General features: G+C 40.1%; 1 protein-coding gene across 4 annotated transcripts in view; it reads left to right on the top strand.

Moving 5' to 3' along the window:
• The first annotated feature begins 7267 nt into the window (after positions 1 to 7267).
• The window catches only part of farp2 (FERM, RhoGEF and pleckstrin domain protein 2), a 33224-nt gene continuing 18989 nt past the window's right edge, over positions 7268 to 21502 (top strand). For all 4 annotated transcript variants that reach the window (XR_014593849.1, XM_083940599.1, XM_083940598.1 and 1 more), the window contains exons 1-7: positions 7268 to 7518; positions 8194 to 8429; positions 17557 to 17661; positions 19234 to 19276; positions 19359 to 19437; positions 19779 to 19876; positions 20643 to 20757. Coding sequence is in view for 3 of the 4 variants with exons in the window: in XM_083940599.1 (XP_083796725.1) it covers positions 8226 to 8429; positions 17557 to 17661; positions 19234 to 19276; positions 19359 to 19437; positions 19779 to 19876; positions 20643 to 20757 (644 nt within the window). In the remaining variant the exon portion in view is untranslated. The remainder of the gene's footprint in view (positions 7519 to 8193; positions 8430 to 17556; positions 17662 to 19233; positions 19277 to 19358; positions 19438 to 19778; positions 19877 to 20642; positions 20758 to 21502) is intronic.

Here is a 21502-nt window from a genome sequence, read left to right as displayed (position 1 = left end):
AGTCCTTTCTGAGAATTTGGCTGTACACCCAACAGGCCCCACAACCGTAGACCATGCGCAACAATGTCAGGCAAAGACCTCAACATCCGGCATCTTTACATGCAAGATCATCTGAGACCAGCCACCTGGACAGCTGATGGAACAATTGGTTTGCATAACCAAGGAAATTCTGCACAAATGGTCAGAAACAGTCTCAGGGAAGCTCATCTGCTCGCTCGTCGTTCTCACCTGGCCTTTGACCTGACTGAAGTTTGTTGTGGTAACTGACTTGGGTGGGCAAATGCTCACCTGCATTGGTGTATGGCACTTTGGAGAAGTGTTTTCACTGTTCAGGGCAGATTGCAGACAGCGTGTATACCGTCATGTGGGTGAGCAGTTTGCTGGTGTCAACGTTGTGAAAAAAGGCCCATGGTGACGGTGGGGTTATGGTATGGGCAGGCATATGTTATGGACAACGAACACAAGTGCATTTTATTATTTTGAATGCACAGAGATGCCTATTGAGATCCTGAGGCCCATCACTGTGCCATTTATTCACTACCATGCTAATGTACAGGCCCATGTTGCAAGGATGTGTACACAATTTCTGGAAGCGGATAACATCCCAGTTCTTTAATGGCCTGCATACTCACTGGACATGTCCCCCATTGAACATGTTTGAGATGCTCTGGATCAGCGTATACAGCGGCCCAGTTCCTGCCAATATCCAGAAACTTGGTACAGCCGTTGAGGAGTGAACCAACATTCCACAGGCCTCAAAGAACAATCTGATCAAATCTATGTGAAGGAGATGTGTTGCATGTGTGAGGCAAATGTTGGTGATACTGACATTAGTTTTTTGACCCCCAGTAATCATGCTGTCTATTCAGCATCTTAATATGCCACACCTATCAGGTGAATAGATTATCTCAGCTATGGAGAAGTGCTCACTAACACAGATTTAAACACATTTGTGAACAGAATTTGAGAGACAGGCCTTTTGTGTACATAGAAAAGTCTAAAGTCTTTGATTTCAGCTCATGAAAAATTGGATCAAAAACAAAAGTGTTGCGTTTATATTTTTATTCAGTGTATGTTAGACATTGTTTTATCGCTTTGATGATATACTGTATATGTTCACATCACCCAGCTCTACATGAGGCTGTTAGTACACATTCCTTAGGCGGGTGCAATTTCCAATTAATAGCATATTTTCACATTTCAAAGCCTGTTTGATTGAAATTAAACCAATTTCATGAAATTCTTCTTACAAATTTCCACTGAGATTTCTTCTGGAACTTTAAAATGCCTTTTATTGCCTTCGTCAGCAGAGGGAGTTTGCTCAGTTTTAAAGCAATGAGGGCCATGGATGAGGCGGAAAGCTCCAGAAGAAATATAAGCTGGACACCCTAAGGACCGTGGCAGAGAGGAGGATGCTGTCCAGGCTCCAGTCTATCCTGGACAATGTCTCCTACCCTCTCTATGACACACTGGCCCAGCAGAGGAGCACCTTCAGCAGAAGACTCCTCCACCCAGATGCACCACAGCGCGCCCCAGGAAATCTTTCCTGCCTGTGGTCTTTAAACTATACAATGTATCCCTTGGAGAGTCTCTGTAATTCATACTCAACCACAGACGATCTTTGATCATGTATATACGTCACTACTGTAAATATTAATTTCTGTAAATTCAAATTTGAGTCTTTTCTAATATATGTTTAGTCTGTATAATATTTGTTGTTTGTAGATCTTGAGTTGTGTAACAATTTCTTTTTAATAAAGTATTTCTGATTCTGATTCTGAAGGACATTGAGATTGCTCAAATGTATGTGTTCGGATAATATAATAACTCATTCAATATTGATCGATCATAACATACGGAAAAGAAGCAATTTTCTTTATAATGCAAAAGTCATGGAGGGCATCATACAGTAATACTGAGGAGATAAACAGAGGGTGAACAAAATCCACAATAATAGCCTTGAAAATACTCAAGTTTAGTCAAGTTTATCATACCAAGTCTTAGATAAAACCATTTTAGAGCTAAGCAACTTATATTTAATGTAAATGCATTTATTATTACCAGTCCACAGCCTCATAACATAACATACTGAGCCCTTTCTGACACAGGGACAGCAAAAGATGGTAAACAAGACTATTGTGCTGGCATGTTTTACATTACCCATTTTGCTGTTATACTGTGCAGCCTATATATGAACAAACGTTGACATCATGACTGAAACACACCAGACTAATTGCATCATATGTGGGCACTGTGAGAAGGTCCAGGACTCTTTGAAGATAATGTACGCAGATCAAAAGACAGCATGAAAACAGTGCAGACGCTATGATAATATATGATTTATATTTCTCCTGCATGCTTTACATCTACAGCAGATTAAAGAATGAGAAAAAATAGCTAAATGAAAAGAAGGCCACATAAGCACAGAGAGACACAAAAGACCACAAAGTGACACAACACAATAAGACCACAAACAGACACAAAATGACCACAAAGAAATACAAAAAGACCACAAAAGGACATAAAAGACCACAAAGAGACACAAAGTGACCACAAAGAGATACAAATAGACCAAAAAGAGACAGTGACACAAGAGACATAAAAGACCACTAGAGACACAAAATGACCACAAAGAGATACAAAAAGACTACAAAGAGACACTAAATGACCACAAAGAGATAAAAAAAGACTACAAAGAGACACAAAAGGACCACAAAGAGATACAAAAAGACTACAAAAAGACACAAAATGACCACAAAGAGATACAAAAAGACTACAAAGAGATACAAAGGACCACAAGGACCACAAAGAGATACAAAAAGACTACAAAGAGATACAAATGACTACAAATAGATACAAATAGACTACAAAGAGACACAAAATGACCAAATAGAGACACAAAATGACTACAAAGAGACACAAAAGTACAAAAAAGTGACACAACACAATAAGACCACAAACAGACACAAAATGACCACAAAGCGATACAAAAAGACCACAGAAGGACATAAAAGACCACAAAGAGACACAAAAGACCACAAAGAGATACAAAAAGACTACAAAGAGACACAAAATGACCACAAAGAGATACAAAAAGACTACAAAGAGACACAAAATTACCACAAAGAGATACAAAAAGACTACAAAGAGACACAGAATGACCACAAAGAGATACAAAAAGACTACAAAGAGACACAAAATGACCACAAAGAGATACAAAAGACTACAAAAAGACACAAAATGACCACAAAGAGATACAAAAAGACTACAAAGAGACACAAAATGACCACAAAGAGACACAAAAGACCACAAAGAGATACAAAAAGACCACATAGAGACAGTGACACAAGAGACATAAAAGACTACTAGAGACACAAAATGACCACAAAGAGATAAAAAAGACTACAAAGAGACACAAAATGACCACAAAGAGATAAAAAAGACTACAAAGAGACACAAAATGACCACAAAGAGATACAAAAAGACTACAAAGAGACACAAAATGACCACAAAGAGATAAAAAAGACTACAAAGAGATACAAAGGACCAAAAAGAGATACAAAAAGACTACAAAATGACCACAAAGAGATACAAAAAGACTACAAAGAGATACAAATGACTACAAATAGATACAAATAATAACAATAATAACATGCTCCACCCTAAATATACATATTTTATTTTAGTATAGTGTCTGTTCTCCACCCATCTGTTTATACTGTTCCCTATCTGTTTATACTGTTCCCATCTGTTTATACTGTTCCCACCTGTTTATACCGTTCACATTATTATATTGTTTATACTATATTGTGTGTTTATTGCTTATATTATACTTTGCTATTGTTTTATTATATATTATTTTTCTCAAAATGTACCAAGGGGGAGTAGCACTCCAATTTCGTTGTATGCAAATGCAATGACAATAAAGGCTATTCTATTCTATTCTATTCTAAATAGACTACAAAGAGACACAAAATGACCAAAATGAGACACAAAATGACTACAAAGAGACACAAAAGTACAAAAAAGTGACACAACACAATAAGACCACAAACAGACACAAAATGACCACAAAGCGATTCAAAAAAGACCACAAAAGGACATAAAAGACCACAAAGAGACACAAAAGACCACAAAGAGATACAAAAAGACCACAAAGAGACAGTGACATAAAAGAGACATAAAAGACCACTAGAGACACAAAATGACCACAAAGAGATACAAATAGACTACAACGAGATACAAAGGACGACAAAGAGATACAAAGGACGACAAAGAGATACAAAAAGACTACAAAGAGACACAAAATGACCAAAAAGAGATACAAAAAGACTACAAAGAGATACAAAAAGACTACAAAAAGACACAAAATGACCAAAAAGAGATACAAAAAGACTACAAAGAGATACAAAAAGACTACAAAGAGACACAAAATGACCAAAAAGAGATACAAAAAGACTACAAAGAGATACAAAAAGACTACAAAGAGACACAAAGTGACCAAAAAGAGATACAAATAGACTACAAAGAGACACAAAATGACCACAAAGAGATACAAAAAGACTACAAAGAGACACAAAATGACTACAAAGAGACACAAAAGACCAAAAAGTGACAAAAAAACACTACACAAAGTGACACAACACAAAAACACCACAGTGACACAAAAAGACACTATGATTAGGTACCATCTTTATACTTCTGCATGCTTTACATCAACCGCAGATTAAAGAATGAGAAAAATCAACTAAATGAAAAAAAAACAACAAACAGAAGCAACAACGTGCTGACATGAATGGATAACTGAACGGGCCTACCAGGCACAGGGCCCCCCGACCTTTACCTGCAAAGGTTACTCGAAAGGACTCATAACCTGGAAGAGATGCAAAATAACCACACAGAAAAATACTACTACTACAAATAGACACAAAGCAACTGTGAAGAGACACAAAATAACCACAAAGAGACTCAAAAGACCACAGAGAAATGCAAAAAAACAACAAGAGGCAAATGCATCACAGTCTGGGTCTTGCACCTATGGGAAAAACAGTGGGACCTTTTGCATGAGTTTGCTCCATTGTCTCATAATCCTCCCGTGCGTGAAGGCCAACCATAATAACTTCATTCAGTTGGAGACAAAGTCCATGACACATAAGTCAATTTTGAGAAGTGCATCAAATGATCATCTATCAACTGGCAGAAAATGGATGAGCACTTTCTCTGTAAGTTAAGCAGATAGACAGCCCTGTGATATAGTCAAGCAACATACAGTGGAGATCAAAATTAGAGAACTAAGTATTCATTCTTGATTTATTCTGAAATACTGTTTTTTTAATGTCCAGAATTTATAGAATATTTTCTGTGTCTGTACCACTGCTCTACAAGCATGCTTTTTTAAATAACCAGGGCGCTTAAACAAAAACGTTTGTGAAAAAACAGTGATCAAAATGAGAGAACAGTAACCATTGTGTCAGAAGAGAAGATTTAAACAATGTTTTCTTCTGTAGGATTCAAAAATGAACAGAAAGTGTAGAGGCCACAGCTTTGAATGACTTCAGCACATCTGCGCCCACAGGACATCACTAGTTTCTCACACTGCTCTGGGTTGATCTGGGTCCGTTCTGACTCACTCTCTTCCACAGTTCACTAACTGGAGTGGGTTTCTTAGACATTACTTTGTTATCAAGGATTTTCCAGAGATTCTCTATGGGGTTTAGATCTGGACTCTGGGCATTTCATTGTTTCAATATTCTTAGCTTCAAGGAACTGCATGACCCATTTTACAGTGAGGCATTGTCTTTTATGAGAATTGTGGGTTGATTGGGAGACAATTGCAGTGAAGGTATTGCAGGTTGCTGAAGGAGGTTCACATAAACATTTGCATTCACCTGCTATGTAGCTGAACAAGAGGCCCAACTCCTGCTGCAGAAAACATCCCCCAAACCATGACACTTCCTCCTCCAGATTGAACTGACTTCTTTACACACTTGGGGTTCAGTCTTTCCCCAGTCTTACCCCAAACATAATGTTTCCCATCAGACAAATCAAATAAATTAAACGCGCTCCCTTTGGTCCATGCAGAGTGGGCTTTCAGTCACAGACAGACACTGTGTGCTGAGACAGATCATTGCCCTGTTCAGCACTGAACTGGTGAGCAATTCCAGAAAGTATTAAATCTGGGGACTGATCACTTTTCCAACCCTGCTATTCTAGTTTGTTATAAAAAAATATATTTCAGAAATTTTTAAAATGTTTTATGTATGGTTTCAGGCTGTAAAATTAAAAAAGTGACTCTTTCAAAAGGGTATAATTACTTTCCATAAGCACTGTGTGTCATTGTGTGTCCAACAATGAAGTAAATCGTCACCAGGTGCCAGATTTACACTAATAACTGGGAGGTATCTAAAAGTATTCTCTAATTATGCACTCTGTTGTTTGTTTCTCACAAAATAAAGTTTTATAGTTGAAGTGCCTTGGAGATAAAAAATAAAAGGGGCTAGTACAGAAGGGATATAGCCACAGCTGATAATGGATGCAATTCTGAACGATATAAAAACAGTATTTCAGAATAAATCAGGAATAAATACTTTATTTTCTCATTTTAATCTCTGCTGCATGTTAAAAAAAATACAAGTATACCTATCTATTATGATTATGTACGAAACAGATCTGTCTGCTACATGTAGTCTATTACCCTGTATCTGAGATTGTTATTTGGCATGTACCTTGTTCTTGTATAAAAACAGTAGGGGGAGCTCTATTACAATGTCAGAAAGTGACCTTTTCTTCTTTCCTCATGATATTACTTCAGTCTGACTCTGACTCTCCTACACAACAACGGACCGAAGTGCAAACTATACAACAAAGTCATTATGACTGATGTAATCAAGCTCTGAAGCGTTTAGCTCCATTATAGACTCGGGAGCAGTGTAGTACACACGCGCGCGCGCACACACACACACACACACACACACACACACACACACACACACACACACACACACGTTACCTAATGTGTTCCGAGAAATGTGTGACTAAATTTGTAGCTATTCTTTGGGAGGTTAAATAGACACCCGCATGTATTTAGTTGTATCTACGGGTCAGATTTGAGCCCAAACTTAAATAAAAGCGGTTTCACTCTGTGAGTCATTTCAGATAAAAGAATCCTTTTTATTTCCTCTGGGCGTTGACAACCGTCGACCTGCAGACTAAACGCCCGTAGCCACGTGACCAGAAACATGTACTCGGCTTTATTAAAAAGCTACAACATGTAATTCAGGCGGACACGTTTATTCTCCATCCATCAAGACTATTTAAAGTAAAGGCAGGCAAATCTTCGCTCCCCAGCCTACAATCCTCGGCCATATTTAAACCAATGGTAGGACGACTGGGACTGATTTAGCCAATCACACAGCGGTCTGAGTACGCACTCCGTTGGACGACGACGGTCATGGACTGGAGTAGAGTCCTTCTCGGTGGGACAAACTTTTAGCATTTACTTTGGATACGGAAAAAACGGTAAGTTGAATGCTACTTGGGGGTCGTATTATCACATTTAGATATGACGACTTTTTCAGATAATATACTCGGTTGAGGGTTTCAGCGCTTCGTTTGGCTTCTCGTCGGTAGACTCCTAACGTTACCTATCCACTGAGGTCCATTTTCCCAAAAAGCAAATTACGCTAAACCTCATTTAAAACTGTTTTGAGCGCCGTGCAGTCCGTGGACATGGTTGCGTTGTTTTTCTCGCTTTAGAAACTGTGTGTAACTACAACAGTCAAGTCTTGCTGACCCACTTAGGCCCTCACGCAACGAACGCCAATAAACGCCGTCGTTTCTTGTTGTACTTTTGGGTCATCTTTGCTAGTTAGGCGTCACGCTGCACTCTCGTTGAATGCTAGAGCTCGGGTGGAGGCTTTATTAGCTGTTGTTCTCAGATAAGTCAACTCCGTGTGTTACACTTATTCTGAATGAGCCTCACATGTAAACAGCTCCAGGCAGACGGACGGGCTACTTTCTGGAACGAAACGTGCAGAGACTGCTGAACCATTAATCTCCTGAAGTCTACCTGCAGCACTCAAAGTTTCATACTCACCCCAGATGAAATAAGACCGTGCTTTAACCGCTGAGGGGGTCATGGTTTGCATTTTTCCCCAACGAGGGTGATGATTTCTGTTCTCCTTGTGTTTGCAGGAGTGAGGTGGGGGGAACTGCGCTGAGCAGTAATGGGGGACATTGAGGGTTCATACCGGGTCCTGCAGACCCCTGGCATAAGGCTGGGAGCCCAGTTCAATGCTGGCATCAGCACGTTGGAGCCGGGCCAGAGCCTCAGTGGCAACATGGTCAGTGGGAGCAAAAGCTACGGGCGAGGTGGACTACAAATCCGTGTGCAGGGGCTGGACGACTCCCAGGAGTTCTTTGATATTGACGTAAGTTTCTCCTCAACTGCTGCAAAGTCTCATTGTGTTTTTGTAAATGCTCTTTTATTTACACTGTGATAAGTTCGTGCAGCCTTTTACACAGCAGGCTACATCTGACCTTATAGTCCAGGGCTACCATGGGTGCGTGTGGCTTGGGTTGGTGACAGCTGCCACATGGCTTTGGTGCTGAAATCCCTTCCTTCTTAAGGCTTCTTATTCGGGTAACTTCGTGTAACTCACCAGGAAACTTTTTAGTTTATTGGCTGCAATTTTTGCTCAAGGTCCAAGTTCTAGTAGTTTAATACTTTCAGTTCTGAACCTTGTCTAGCAAGGTAGTAAATAATATGGCCATCCAGGACTCAAGCTTGAGCATGTTTACATATAGTATTTATGGTTATTTTTGAATCATCAGCCTGTGTATCCCTTAGTGTGGAGGATGCTGGAAGCTTCACAGTTACATGTTCTACCCCCAGTTAGTCAGGTTTAATTTAATCAATCTAGCTTAAAAAAGGGTGATGGAATTGGCAGACTGTACAGGGTTTCCAAAATGTGGGTTTTCTTGCTCTGCCATCCTCGCTGCAACCACAACTAAAAGTATTTATCAATTTTAAAGCAACGAAGAAGCCTATAGCGCAAAACAAATTATACTGAAATTTTGAAGTTGTGACCTATAATTTAATATAAGGGGCTTTGTAAACAAGAAGGGTTGCTGTTGTGTTTTAATTACTTTACAGACACGTTAATCCATTTTAAAGATTGGCAGTTGGTTTGAGCAAACTTTTAGATCCCCCCCCCTTGTTAAAGTGCTTTCCCGTGTTTACTTGCCAAGTTGCTGCTGGAGTCATTCAGAAGGCAAATAGGAAGCAATAAGGAAGCCGCTATATCAGAGCCAGTTTCCTGTCTTTTCTGTGGGAGGTAAATATCAAAGTAGAGCCTCTGCAAGGAATAATCACCCAAGTCAACAACTATTCAAGGGAGGAGCTTTAATTTGCACTACACAACTACCTGATGAGCTACTAATTCTAGTATAGTATGTTAGTGTATTTAAGTTGTGTAACTACTCTGTCCTAAATCCTTGTGTAGCCACAACAGTAACGGTTCTGACAGATGTAGTTTGGGGGCACTGCTGAGACAGACATTTCATAATCTTATGCACCATATGTTGTCTCAAAGTCTTAAGCTAATAGAATGTGACAGACACAAGTTTAATTTGTATGGAAGTGAGTCCCTGTGCTGCTCAGGCTAGAGGAAAAGAAGAGGTTTTAGAAGGATATTTAGTATTGAGAGACACCTGAACTTGGCCTGGAGAGTTCAAAGTAAGCTCCGGACATGGTGTTGATAGGTGGGAGACAGAAATACATGACTGCAAAAGGGGAATGACGGCAATCCGGTTGTCAAGCAGACTGCAGTTTGCTGAGAACAAGATGGCCTCTGAGAGGCTCTGTTGTTCACCACTGCCCAACATTGCTTAATATTGCTGTTCATTCATACTGAGGGGTCGTGGGCTGTTGGGAGAATAGTATTTATCTATGTCCAGAGTGGCTGCAGAGATGTACGTCAAATACATGACTTGTGTTTAATTTGCACCAAAAAAGAACTGCAAGTGTGCTATATCATTATTATTTGTATTTATGACCTCCATCCCTATAAAGAAAAATGAATGAAGTAGCCTTACTTTTCCTACATTGTAATTGTAGTTTTTCCTCACCCATATCGTATGCAAAAATAGATAGAAAATTGCTGTGGTGAATGTTTGAAATGGTTGTGGCCTTCAAGCAACTGCCTCCCCTCATTTTGGCATTTTGATTGCTCAGCTGTCTTATACATTTGTGTAAAGTTTTTATGATCTGCCATTAGCTGACACTCTCACTGTACACTGTGTAATGGAGCACAAACACACTCGTGTCCAAAATGTGTTGCTCTCTTACACACAGACACAAGTGGGACACACCTGGTCCTGGCTTTGTCATGCTTTATACTTTTGAACCTGTAATGCATTTCAGACTTCATCATGATATTATGGAGAATGGTATGGACATATGGTGTGATTTGAATATGTGTATTTATGGCTATATAATGTTTTTAGTGTGGAATTACCACAGACAAATCAGATCAGAGCTTGTGTGCTTTGATCTTTGGCCTTCATCTGCTGCAGGTACCTAGCATGGTCATCATCAGCAGCAGCAGACATTTGCTCGCATGGCTCTTGTCCACAAGCCCCTCCCACAGTCAGCACAGGAGAAAGCTCAGCCTTGTGGTTTCTGGACAGGGAGGCAGGGCCAACAGGGCAGGGAAACACAGGCTCCTTTTATCCAGCACAGCCAGTCCCCTTTGCTGGCCAATACTTCCAGTTCAGAACTTGCAAAAAAGGCTGAGTGTGGGACGTAGAACCTAGTTGTGTGAAAATGCAGTACAGTCAGGGCATTGGTGGGAGGGAATCCGGGCAGGCTTTGCTTTAGTGTTAGCAAACAAGCACATAAATAGCCAGGTTGACAACCAAGTGGGTTGGGGGGGCACAGAGGGGCAGCCTCTGGTGTTAAAAGAGCAGTTCAGAGGGAGTAGTCATGGCTAGTACAAAGTTTGAGCTGGGGTGATGGGGGAGGGGACACACACAGGAGTGAAGTCCTGCTGAAAGTTTGGAATTTCAACCACTGCCCTCTATCAGAATCTTTGAATTTGTCAGTTGTGAATGATGAAACTCGTGCTACTCATTTGTAATGTTACCGCTGCTTTAACTGTTAGTATAAAGATGGACTTGATGAGACTCAAAAGGAAAGATACTGGTGTTTCATAGTCCTTTTTAAATATTATTTCTTGTTATTAGTTTGAGATAAAGTTATATCAGACTAATATAGTTGAGGATTTAAAAAAAAGTCACTGTGTGTATTGGAGGGAGCAGGATTGGAAAGACTCGTTTCACATGCTCTGATCTCTCCTGTTGTTACTCTTCTGGTTTTACTTTGCTGCTGTGAGTCATTGGCTGCCACTCGAGGAGGTCCCATCTATCTATTTTTTGAGGGAAACAACACTTACTGGGTAATACAGATGACCTGAGCAGAAGGCACACTAAGGGCCTGCTCACACTATCCTCCCGGGCCGAGACCCGGACTTTAGGGTACTTGTCCCCCCTCCCTCTCCCCCCCGCGCCCCAGCCCCGTTTGTGCTCACACTGCCCCGGCCTCGGCCCCGGCCCATGCTTTTTGCTTGTCCGTACGTCATCACGTCATCACGTATGCGTGTGACGTGTCACGTCGTAACACGTCACACGCATTGATAGACGTCATCGCGATGCGTCGCTTTGTTTATAAAATGCGCGCGGTCTTTCAGGGGCTGAGTGGTGATATAGGCGTTAAGTGTTTCTTTTGTCCAGCCTGCTGCGCTCCTCCTCTAAGCGCCTATAGTCGCCATTGTTGTTGTTGTAAATGTCGGCGCATGGTCCGTCCTTCTATTTTCTATGTCCGAACATGCGCACATAAATGACGTCAGAACCGCCGTAGGCATCGTGCTCGTGCGCGTACACGTGCGCACGCTCGTGCTCGTACATGTGCAAACGGCTCCGCTAAAGCCCACCTATTTCAAGCGGGCCGTGGAGGGCCAGCTGGCCCCAGTTGAGCGTGGAGCGGGTGCGCGCACACTACTTAAAGGTGCTAGACTTTAGCTGAAAAACCGGTTTTGGCCGCGGCCAGAAGGATAGTGTGAGCAGGCCCTAAAACACCTGATCCTGATTACCAGTGTGTAGTGTTTATCTGCCAACAAAGGCTGTGGCCAACTGTCCACAGGTGTGTCCTGAAGCCAGGTAGTAAAAAGAGGTCAGCATCAAAAGCAAACACATCAAATAACCTGTTGATCTTTGGAATGTCTTCTCATAGACTTGTTAAAGTAGTCACTGGTGTGCAGAGCTTTAAAATGTATATTCTTCAGCACGAAATATCCTGGTGGCAAAGCCTTAACAATGTGCATCCCACTGTGCCAAATACAAGCCCCAACACACCCCTGCTGTCAGTAGGAGGTTGTACTAGAGCTCACTGCCATTCACTGGTGGCTGGGGAGTATCAACTGCTGTTTGATGAACCGTGCTAAACCTGTCATGCGAGGTACACCCAAGCCTCGGTTTAAATTAGGCTGGATATTTGGGTTACCTGTGTTTTTGTGTATTTTCTTCTCCGCCCTCTGTGCATGAGAAGGGCAGTCCTCCCTCATCGCTGCTTTTCAAACCCTGCACTTGTGTGTCGCTCCCGCCCCTTCTTCTCACAAACACACTGGAAGATTTGTCTCCCAGAGAAACATCTGTTAGTGATAATCCCTGCTGCTTGCTGAGCTTGATTGGGTGACCCACTGACCTGCCTTAATGTCAGAGCTCAGAGATGAGACTGCGGTCTGTACTGCAAGTTTGGTGTGAAGAAACTGCATGTGAACTCACTGTCACACCACATATGCGCTTGAACTGAAAATGCCAGATGGACTTCTAGGTAGCAGCCCTCTAGTTTGAGATCAATTTGTTTGCACAGGGGAGTGGATTTGGATAAATCAAGGTTGAGGAATGTTGACCAAAATATACACTTTTATTTTCGTTTAGTAGTAATTTCATAGTTTTTTTTCAGAAGATATTGGCACTCCTCAGAAGTTGAGAAATGATCATTGGTAATGTTAATTTTGATAAAACTACAGGGATTTACTTTTCACTTTACTGAAACTCAGTTTTCTCTAATGCAACATGTGGGGAAATTTGATTTGCAGTGGAGGGCATTAGCACAAACACAACATACAAGAGGATGGGAACGTAATCACAACAGTTTCAAGGTTTCAACTAGTTCATTGTCTGTCAAGCACTTCTACCCGCCTTTTCGCTGAGTATTCCAATCTTCTAGAAATCTGGTAGCCATGATGAAGTGCTGCTGAGCAGTACAGTCAAGGTTCACCCGGGGGGCCGCTACTTTCAATTATTTTTATTATCAGTTGATCAGTGTATTTTTTTCAGATGTATTCATCTTTTAAAACACTCATCTTTTAGTCTATAAAATATCAGACTTTCAATACTGCCAGTTTCCCAGAGTCCAAGGTATCATCATTTAGATGGATGTCTTATCTGACCAACAGTCCAAATCCAAATATTTCAGTTAACAATCATCAAAAGGGTTTTCTGTTCATTTTCAGTCCATTGAGGAATGGACAGGAACAATATTAAATTAACAAGTATCACCGATAACACTTGGTTGCATGTCACAATGTTGATATGTTGAAGTACTTCTAGACCATCTGGATATGCTTCTCAGCCAGGAGCTCACTTTCTCTACAGATCATATACACTTGACATTTATATGATGTTTACATGATTGTGCTCCGTCGTTGTGCTGCTCTAAATTCAGGTTTGAATCATTGCCTTTGTCACATGGCGTTATTTATGCTGTGTGTCCACAGTCTACACGGTAACTGATCGCATACACAGATAAGTGGTCAGCACTAAGTGAAAGTTATTTCAAGGGAAATGATCTGCAAAAGTTTTCAAAAAATTCAATGTAAAAAACTATTTTGGATTTAAAATGAGAGATTCAGGCAGTAGCCACTACACTGCATACTTTTATGACAGTGATTTGCAGTAGTGTACCTTGTTCTTTTTCCTGGTGTCTGGCAGTGTCACTGTGAAAATGTCATCCCTCCCTTTCAGATTGTGGAAGATAAAGCTGAACGTATTAGAGGAGGATTTTACCCTCCTTCGAGTGCTGTGAATACTTACATTCCTGCAGAGGGTTAATGAGTAACACGAAGGAGGGGCTTCTGAAAGCACGCCAGTCAACGTAGAGTACTTCTGCTCATGAGTTCGACACTGAGGAAAAGTTTAGTTTAGTCTAGTTTTTTTTTTTTTAATCAATTGGCCTTTTTCACAGCTTGGTAAAAAACCTCATTTAAGTTTAAGATGGAGAAGAGGTGGATATATTTTAAACTCCATGTCTGAGCACTGACTAGGCTCATTATACCCATTTAACACTGGTATTTATTATTTAATTCTGCAGTTCAGACGCTGGTTGGCCAGACTTTACAATGGCTTTACCTCAACATTTACCCTAGACATTGATAGCCAACACCAAAATAAAATATGGAAAATATGGACGTTGTCTCTGTGACGTCACCCATAGGTTTCTGACGAGTCAAAATCAAGTTTTCGCTCCCTGCTAATCCAAAAATGGGAGTAGAGGTAGAAGCCTACAGTTTGCTGCCCTTAATTATGCATCACTTAAAGCCTTAATATAATTAGAACGGCTGAGTTACAAAAAGAAATGACCGACTGTACAGTTGTCATGAATAGTGAAATTAGCTATAGAGACCAAAACAGTTTTTTTTCGTACCAGGCTTTAAACATGTTACTCAGTGTTGGCTGGTGAAATTTATTTCAGGGGGGGCTTTGTCAAAAATTAAGCAGACTTTCTCTCGGAGACATATAACCTTTTCTAGCAAGAAACAGTGAGAAGCTTGTGTGTCCATATGATGTACACAGACACAATTCAGTCTTCCCATTTGGTTCCTATCAGTAATCGCAAAAACATTTTTTAAGATAATAATTGACACATTTTTGTTACTGACATCAACATAACTAAACATACATTTATTTTCTTTATGGTGTTTCCTTTCATTTTCCAACTATGGCTTTATTTATTTTTCACAGAGGAATCTTGATTTTTCAATTTTTTTTATAGTGGTGGGACACGATTAAAAAAGATTTATCTAATTAATTAGAGGCTTTGTAATTAATTAATCGCATATCAATATTCGACACATGTAGCAACATTTTTCAATTTAACTGGATTTTGATATATGACTTAATACATTATAAAAAAATAAAACAGTGCTTAGTACGGTATATTCAATAAGTCATCAACTAACGACAGTCCCTCCTAAGAGCGTTGTCTGTGCTAACGTTAGCTGCAACATGTTCAGCATCGGGGTGGAGCAGAGGCTGAAGAGCTCTTGCCGTGCTCTTGTCCATGTTTCCACTTGGTCGTTTCTAAAGCCCAGTTCAGACCAAAGATTTGCAACGCAACTGTTTTGGAACGTTGCAGGTCAAAGTTGCAGCGGTGTGAACTGACCCTGCACTATATAAATGCAGCTGTAGCAAGCATCTCACTATCTCTGTCCTCATTCATATTTGATGATGCTACAAATTATCTCCAGCTACGAAAAAAAGCCTAAAAGGCGGAGGTCAGAACAGAAGTACAGAGAGGCAATGCTATGGAAGTGATACGCCGTCTTGTCTCGTCTCCTTGGTCTAAACGCGCAGGTTTTAGAACGTTGAAGACCTGCAAGTAGTTGCAAGTTTCAACTCGTTGCAAAACTTTGGTCTGAACTTTAGAACTCCAATTTCCGCCCACTGAACCCAGCAACAACTCATCTCGCTTCTCATGGGTTTCATTTCTCTCATGTTGCGTCCTGTGCGTCAGTATTGCGGGTCCGCCGGGAACTCATGCAATGAGCCACGTTGCGCACTGAGTGCAAAAATAAATTGAGATTAATTGTGTTATTTTTTTGGTCGCTTTTTTTTTCTGTGATTAATTAACGCGTTAAAGTCTCAGCCCTAGTTTCTTAGTTTTATTATCTTTCAGAAAGGTGCTTTAGGTCATTGGCACAAGTATTGATCCCGGCTTGTTTTTGTTTTTGGATTTGGAAAAAGAGGAAAGAAAAGCAGGATCGTTCCTGATTATCACAACAGGCTGTTAGAAGTGTTTTTACACACCTTTTACTAAATGACCAATAATATTCTTTACCTCTGTCACTGGTTGTGTGGTTAATTGTAACATTGCGATTTGTCCAATCCAAGCTGTTTGACAACATGTTCATCCCATAGTGATCTTCTCTCTAACTGATTTAGGTTTAGAGCTTTGACAGTCAAGCACAACGGTCAGACTGTTCACGTAAAGGCTGTCAGTCACGCATCAAAAACACTATGAGCGAGTGTTTGGGCGGAAAATTTATGTAGACATGTATTCATCCCATAGACTGAACAAGCTGATCGTACAACCTATTGTTTATGTATGCGCCACTCATTGACCACACAATTTGAATCATGGAATGAAGTCATTGAATAAATAAATTAAATAAAAAACAAGTTTTTATGATGGTATATGATCACATCGACTCTTTGTTGAATTGGCATTCACTGAACCAGTCAAACTGAAACAGAATCCCTCAAAATGTTTCTTCCATTTGGCTGCTGATCCATTAATACTTACTGATGCTGTCTGGATTGTATGTTTGGCCTGCACTCAAAGACAACCCAGACAAAGTATTTTAACACATCAGTTTTTGCTCTCTGCTTGAGATCATCTGTAATCAGACACTGTAAATGCACGGAAACATTTTACAACAGATTCCTAAATTTATGGCTGTTGTGTCAGTAGGTTTCACCTGCAATTTATAGATTTTGTGAGTGCGGAACATGTGATTGTATCAAAGTAATGAAAGGACTAACCACAGTAAATCTCCTGCTGCTCTTCGAGTTGTAATGTTTTACTTTAGCCAATGCAAAGCAGTTCTTTTTATAAGGCTTTTAAAAATACTATTTTACATTACAACCAGATGTTTCAGGCTATAATTTTCTCAAAAAGTCACAGGCTAGGGCTCCAAACCTCAAATGCAGTGTGTTCTTAGTACATAGTAATTAGTTCTTCGTTTAGTGAAAACAAACCCCAGAGCGTTGAGAAGGTAAACTTCGGCAGATTTCCTGCTTGTGATTTTGCTGCACTCTGTTCAGGGCCAGATCACTTTAAATGTACAGTAGGACACACTTTTTGCAGTTTTACTTACTCATCCAAGTCAAGGAAACTATTTGAATTGACAGATGGAACATACACGGCCATAAAACACACATGTAGTGGATCATTTACAGATGCCAAATATTTTCTGCACCACACAGTCTACGTTTATTGTGTGCTCGCACAAGCATGGCCTTCCTCAGCTTGAGCAACAATGTGTTTTTCATCGGGATGTTTATCGCCTATGTTGTTGATCAGCTATGTCAAAAAAAATGTTTGTCAAAACAATGTAATTTCTGTCTATTGACATGTATCATTGGGCTCTTTTTCCTTTGTGTTGGATTATTGATAAAATAATGATTCCTTTTTCTCTGTTGTTTTTTTTCTTTCAGCCTAAAGCTATTGGACAGGCCCTCCTCTCTGAGGTTTTCCTGAGAGGCAACCTCATAGAGAGTGATTACTTTGGCCTCGAGTTTCAGAACATGCAGATGAACTGGGTACGTACACCCGCATCCGTGTCTTGAGTTTCCTGTTTGAAACCGACCCATTTAATATCCAGGAACTGACGTGCTGATTATACATGTCATTTAAATAAGCGAGTGTTTTTTAAAGGTCAAAGGTCACAGCTTGTTGACAACATGACGGGCTGAGAAATGACTGAGAAGTTCATCTTTTGCCCTGAGATGATCAGTTGCTTCTTTAGCTTTCTACAGCGGTGCAAGCAGTGATGTAATATTGTTTTTACTGGACTTGAGCAGTATATAATCTAGGAATATTTTTAAGTCGTCTGGCACAAGTGCCCATATACAAATGTCAGACTTTCCGATGTCGTATCCCTCCAGAAACATAAGTGGCATTCAAGACCTCCTACAGGTTTTTAAAAGCAGCAGCAACACACTGAATATCTTCTTCAAAGAGAATGGAGCTGGTACTGACCCACTGGCTTTTCGTCTTATCTATTCAACTGTAGAAGCCTTGAAGTGCATGTGTGTGTGCGTGCATGTGTGTGTACACTTTCATATGTCAAGTCAATTATCAATCTAGGTCAAAGTTAAATTAAGTTTAACTTCGGCGGCTTTTTCTTTAATGGTCCTTTTGCCACATAGAAGAGAGTTATAAGGACAGGGCCTTTGTTGCGCTTTTAAGCTTTTTGGTTTAAAACCATCATCAGGAGCAGGTAGAGATGTTTGATAACAGCTAATGTTTGGTGTGAAGCTAGATTGCTCAGGACTAGTCCACATGTACACAGGTATTTTTGTAAATAAAGCTTTTTCTGTGTGTTTCGTCCACACGCAAACTGTGTTTTAGATCACTGAAAACTGATCTTTTGGAAAACTCCAGCCAGGGTGAAGTGTAATCGAGACTGTGTTTCAGTGTTATTGTGTAGATTGGGAAAACTGAGTTTGGGCTTGTTACGTCTGAGTGTGCGCCATTTTCTCCTTTTATGAGGTGTTACAGATGACTCGACATTCCATGCAATGGCGCATGTGGCCATCGAGTAATCGCTTTAATTCTTCTGATTGGCCTCATGTTTTTGTGATTGGCCAAAATGTTGCCGCCTATTGCTTCGGCATGCTCGACAGTACGTGGATGTGTTTTTGGTTTTATTTGGACTGAGATTCTTTTATAAATGCTGCTTGTGTAGACAGTTTTTTTTAGCTTTTGATTATGAAGGATGGAAAAACCCTGTTTACAAAAATACCTGTGTATGTGTGGACTAGGCCTTAGGTTGCATTCAGCTGATGATGTTTGTAGCGTTGAACATCATCACCTTTTTAGCTAAAAACTGAGAGAAGTATTCAGGCTGATATCAGCTGATACCAATTGCTCAATATATCTGTCTGGATCAAGCACATTCCTCCCTCAATCAGGTCCAGATGTAACCAGGCAAGCAGGCTCCAACAGTGAAGCCAGTTTTTGCCCACATCATTGCCACATCACTCTATCACCTAGAAGCTGACTAAACACACATTCATTCATGGTAGAGCTGTCACCATCTTGTTTACAATTGTGTAAGAAAAAAAAAAAGTTCTTATGTTGTGAAGATGATACTATTCCTTTCTCTTCAGACTTGGCTGGAACCGATAAAACTCGTTATGAGACAAGTCAGAAGTAAGTATGCTCAAATGTTAGCTCAAATTCCACCTAATGAAAACGTGCTAGTGTGCTGATGATCTGGTTTCATGTTTTTCAGGACCAGCAAATACGCTATTTAGACTGTCAGTGAAATTCTTTCCTCCAGACCCCGGTCAGCTGCAGGAGGAGTACACAAGGTCAGTGACTGTAATTTCCTACTGGATATTACTTTTATCTCATGCCTGTGTAGAGGGGCTTTAGAAAATACACAGATTTTTTTTCCCTTTTCAGCACAATATGGTTTTCAGGGCATTATAATATTTGTCCTTCCAAAAGTTTTTATGAAATTCTTTGAATACTTTGCTTCAGACAGTAAGACATTTTATCAATGCATGTTTTTTATAAACGCAAGAAATAAAAAGTGACATTTAAGAACCGAGGACTTATTTATATGACCTATTACATGACATTAATTTACGTCTCATGAACATAAACAGATGAACACTCAGCCTTTTTCTGCTTTTGTTTTAATTTATAGGTACTTATTCTCGCTGCAGATGAAAAGAGATCTGATGGAGGGCAGGTTGATCTGCACAGAAAATACTGGAGCCCTGCTGGCCTCTCACCTTGTCCAGTGTATGTTTAAGCTATTTTGTTTTTTTTACTTCAGTATTTGGTTGTGCAGTAGTTAAACTTGTTTTATCTGTTTTTACTAAATGTGGAGGATGTAGTTTGTGCTGCTGTTTTAACTGTATGACATTATAGAGAGAGTTCTTTAGTGAACTCTCACAGCTATAAATGGGGTGGACAAAATAATGGAAACACCTGTCAATATTATTCAACAGCACCACAGGCTGCAGCCTCCAAAATGTTAACCAACACCTCACTAAAAACTGTTTCAACATAAACTGAACATTATAACCTTCATGACAGCAGGGTCTGTTGCAGGGCTGTTGTATTGACTGTATTTTAGCCAGGTGCACCTAAGTGTACATGTAAAGGATTTATGAATAGCTAACAACAGGTGTAATCAGAAGCAACAGAGTAAAGATCCTCACATGATCGTTCTGCTACCACTCGCAGCGTATTGGCTGCATGGACAAGTTCGGATAAATTTGCACTGTCACAACAGTACATGGATGTCCATGCAGAGCCTATGTGTAACGTCACTTGGAACCTGGCACACTCACAGACATGGACAGTATAATTTGGATTTATGTCTGGTAGTCATAAAGGAACATCTCTCCAATCTCATTGAACTTGTTAGTTAAAACGTTTAATCATTGGTATTGATCTAAAACTCCATCAAAAACACTTAGAATAAAGCCAACATACCTTGCTTAGTTCACTGTGATTTATTGTAAACAGAAAAACCGATGTTATGCTCTTCCTCAAACCACAGCGGAGATTGGTGACTATGATGACATAGCAGACAGGGACTTCCTGAGGATGACCAAGCTGTTGCCTTACCAAGAAAAGGTGCAAGAGAGGATCATGGAACTCCACCGTAGGCACCTGTAAGTTGCTCCCTCTGATTGGTTTTACACTAGGTTTCATGTGGAGCTAAAGCTGTGTGATGTTATGTTTGTATCTCTGCATTGCTCCACCGTCAGATAAACACCATCTGGTGGTGGCTGCGTCTTTTCTTCCATGTCCCTCTTAATATTTTAATCTAGAAAAAAGGTTTTGAGCAATGTCAGTTGGGACGTAAACCAGTTTCATCTGTCTTTTCCTAACCTCAGTAACAAAGTTAAGACCTCTTTAGCTGCTTCAATGGTTATGTTAAAGTCATTAAGTACACACTTATTGCTGAACAGTGTCTCATGCCTACTACAAAATGGAGCAGCTGAGCGCCTGTTTGCCAGCACATTGTTTTGTCACAGCTGCTGACTGGGCACTTCTGCCCAACTCTCTTGTGCATTCAATTCATTGTATTTTGTTATGGTTTTCTTTTACTATCTGACAGATGAGACTTAAAAATATAGCGATGTCCAAACTTACTTAAAGTACTGTGCTATAAATAACAAATAGCATTTGAGTATCAAGAGTAAACGTGATTTGTTACTTTCTAATCCTGACCACATGTTAAGCTTTCAAGCAGGACAAGGACTGTTATGGTTTGACCTTGCAGGATCATAATATTGTGGGTTAGAATGTGTTTGCAATGGCAAGTAACAAATGATAATGGCATCATCACAGCAAACAGATCACATGCTGAAAGTTTAGGTTGTACTACAAATGATGCCTCTCTTTCCTAAACAT

This window comes from Echiichthys vipera (genome assembly GCF_963691815.1).
Source record: "Echiichthys vipera genome assembly, chromosome: 3".
In the NCBI taxonomy this organism is placed as follows: Eukaryota; Metazoa; Chordata; class Actinopteri; order Perciformes; family Trachinidae; genus Echiichthys; species Echiichthys vipera.
This window is presented reverse-complemented; position numbering and strand designations above follow the sequence as displayed.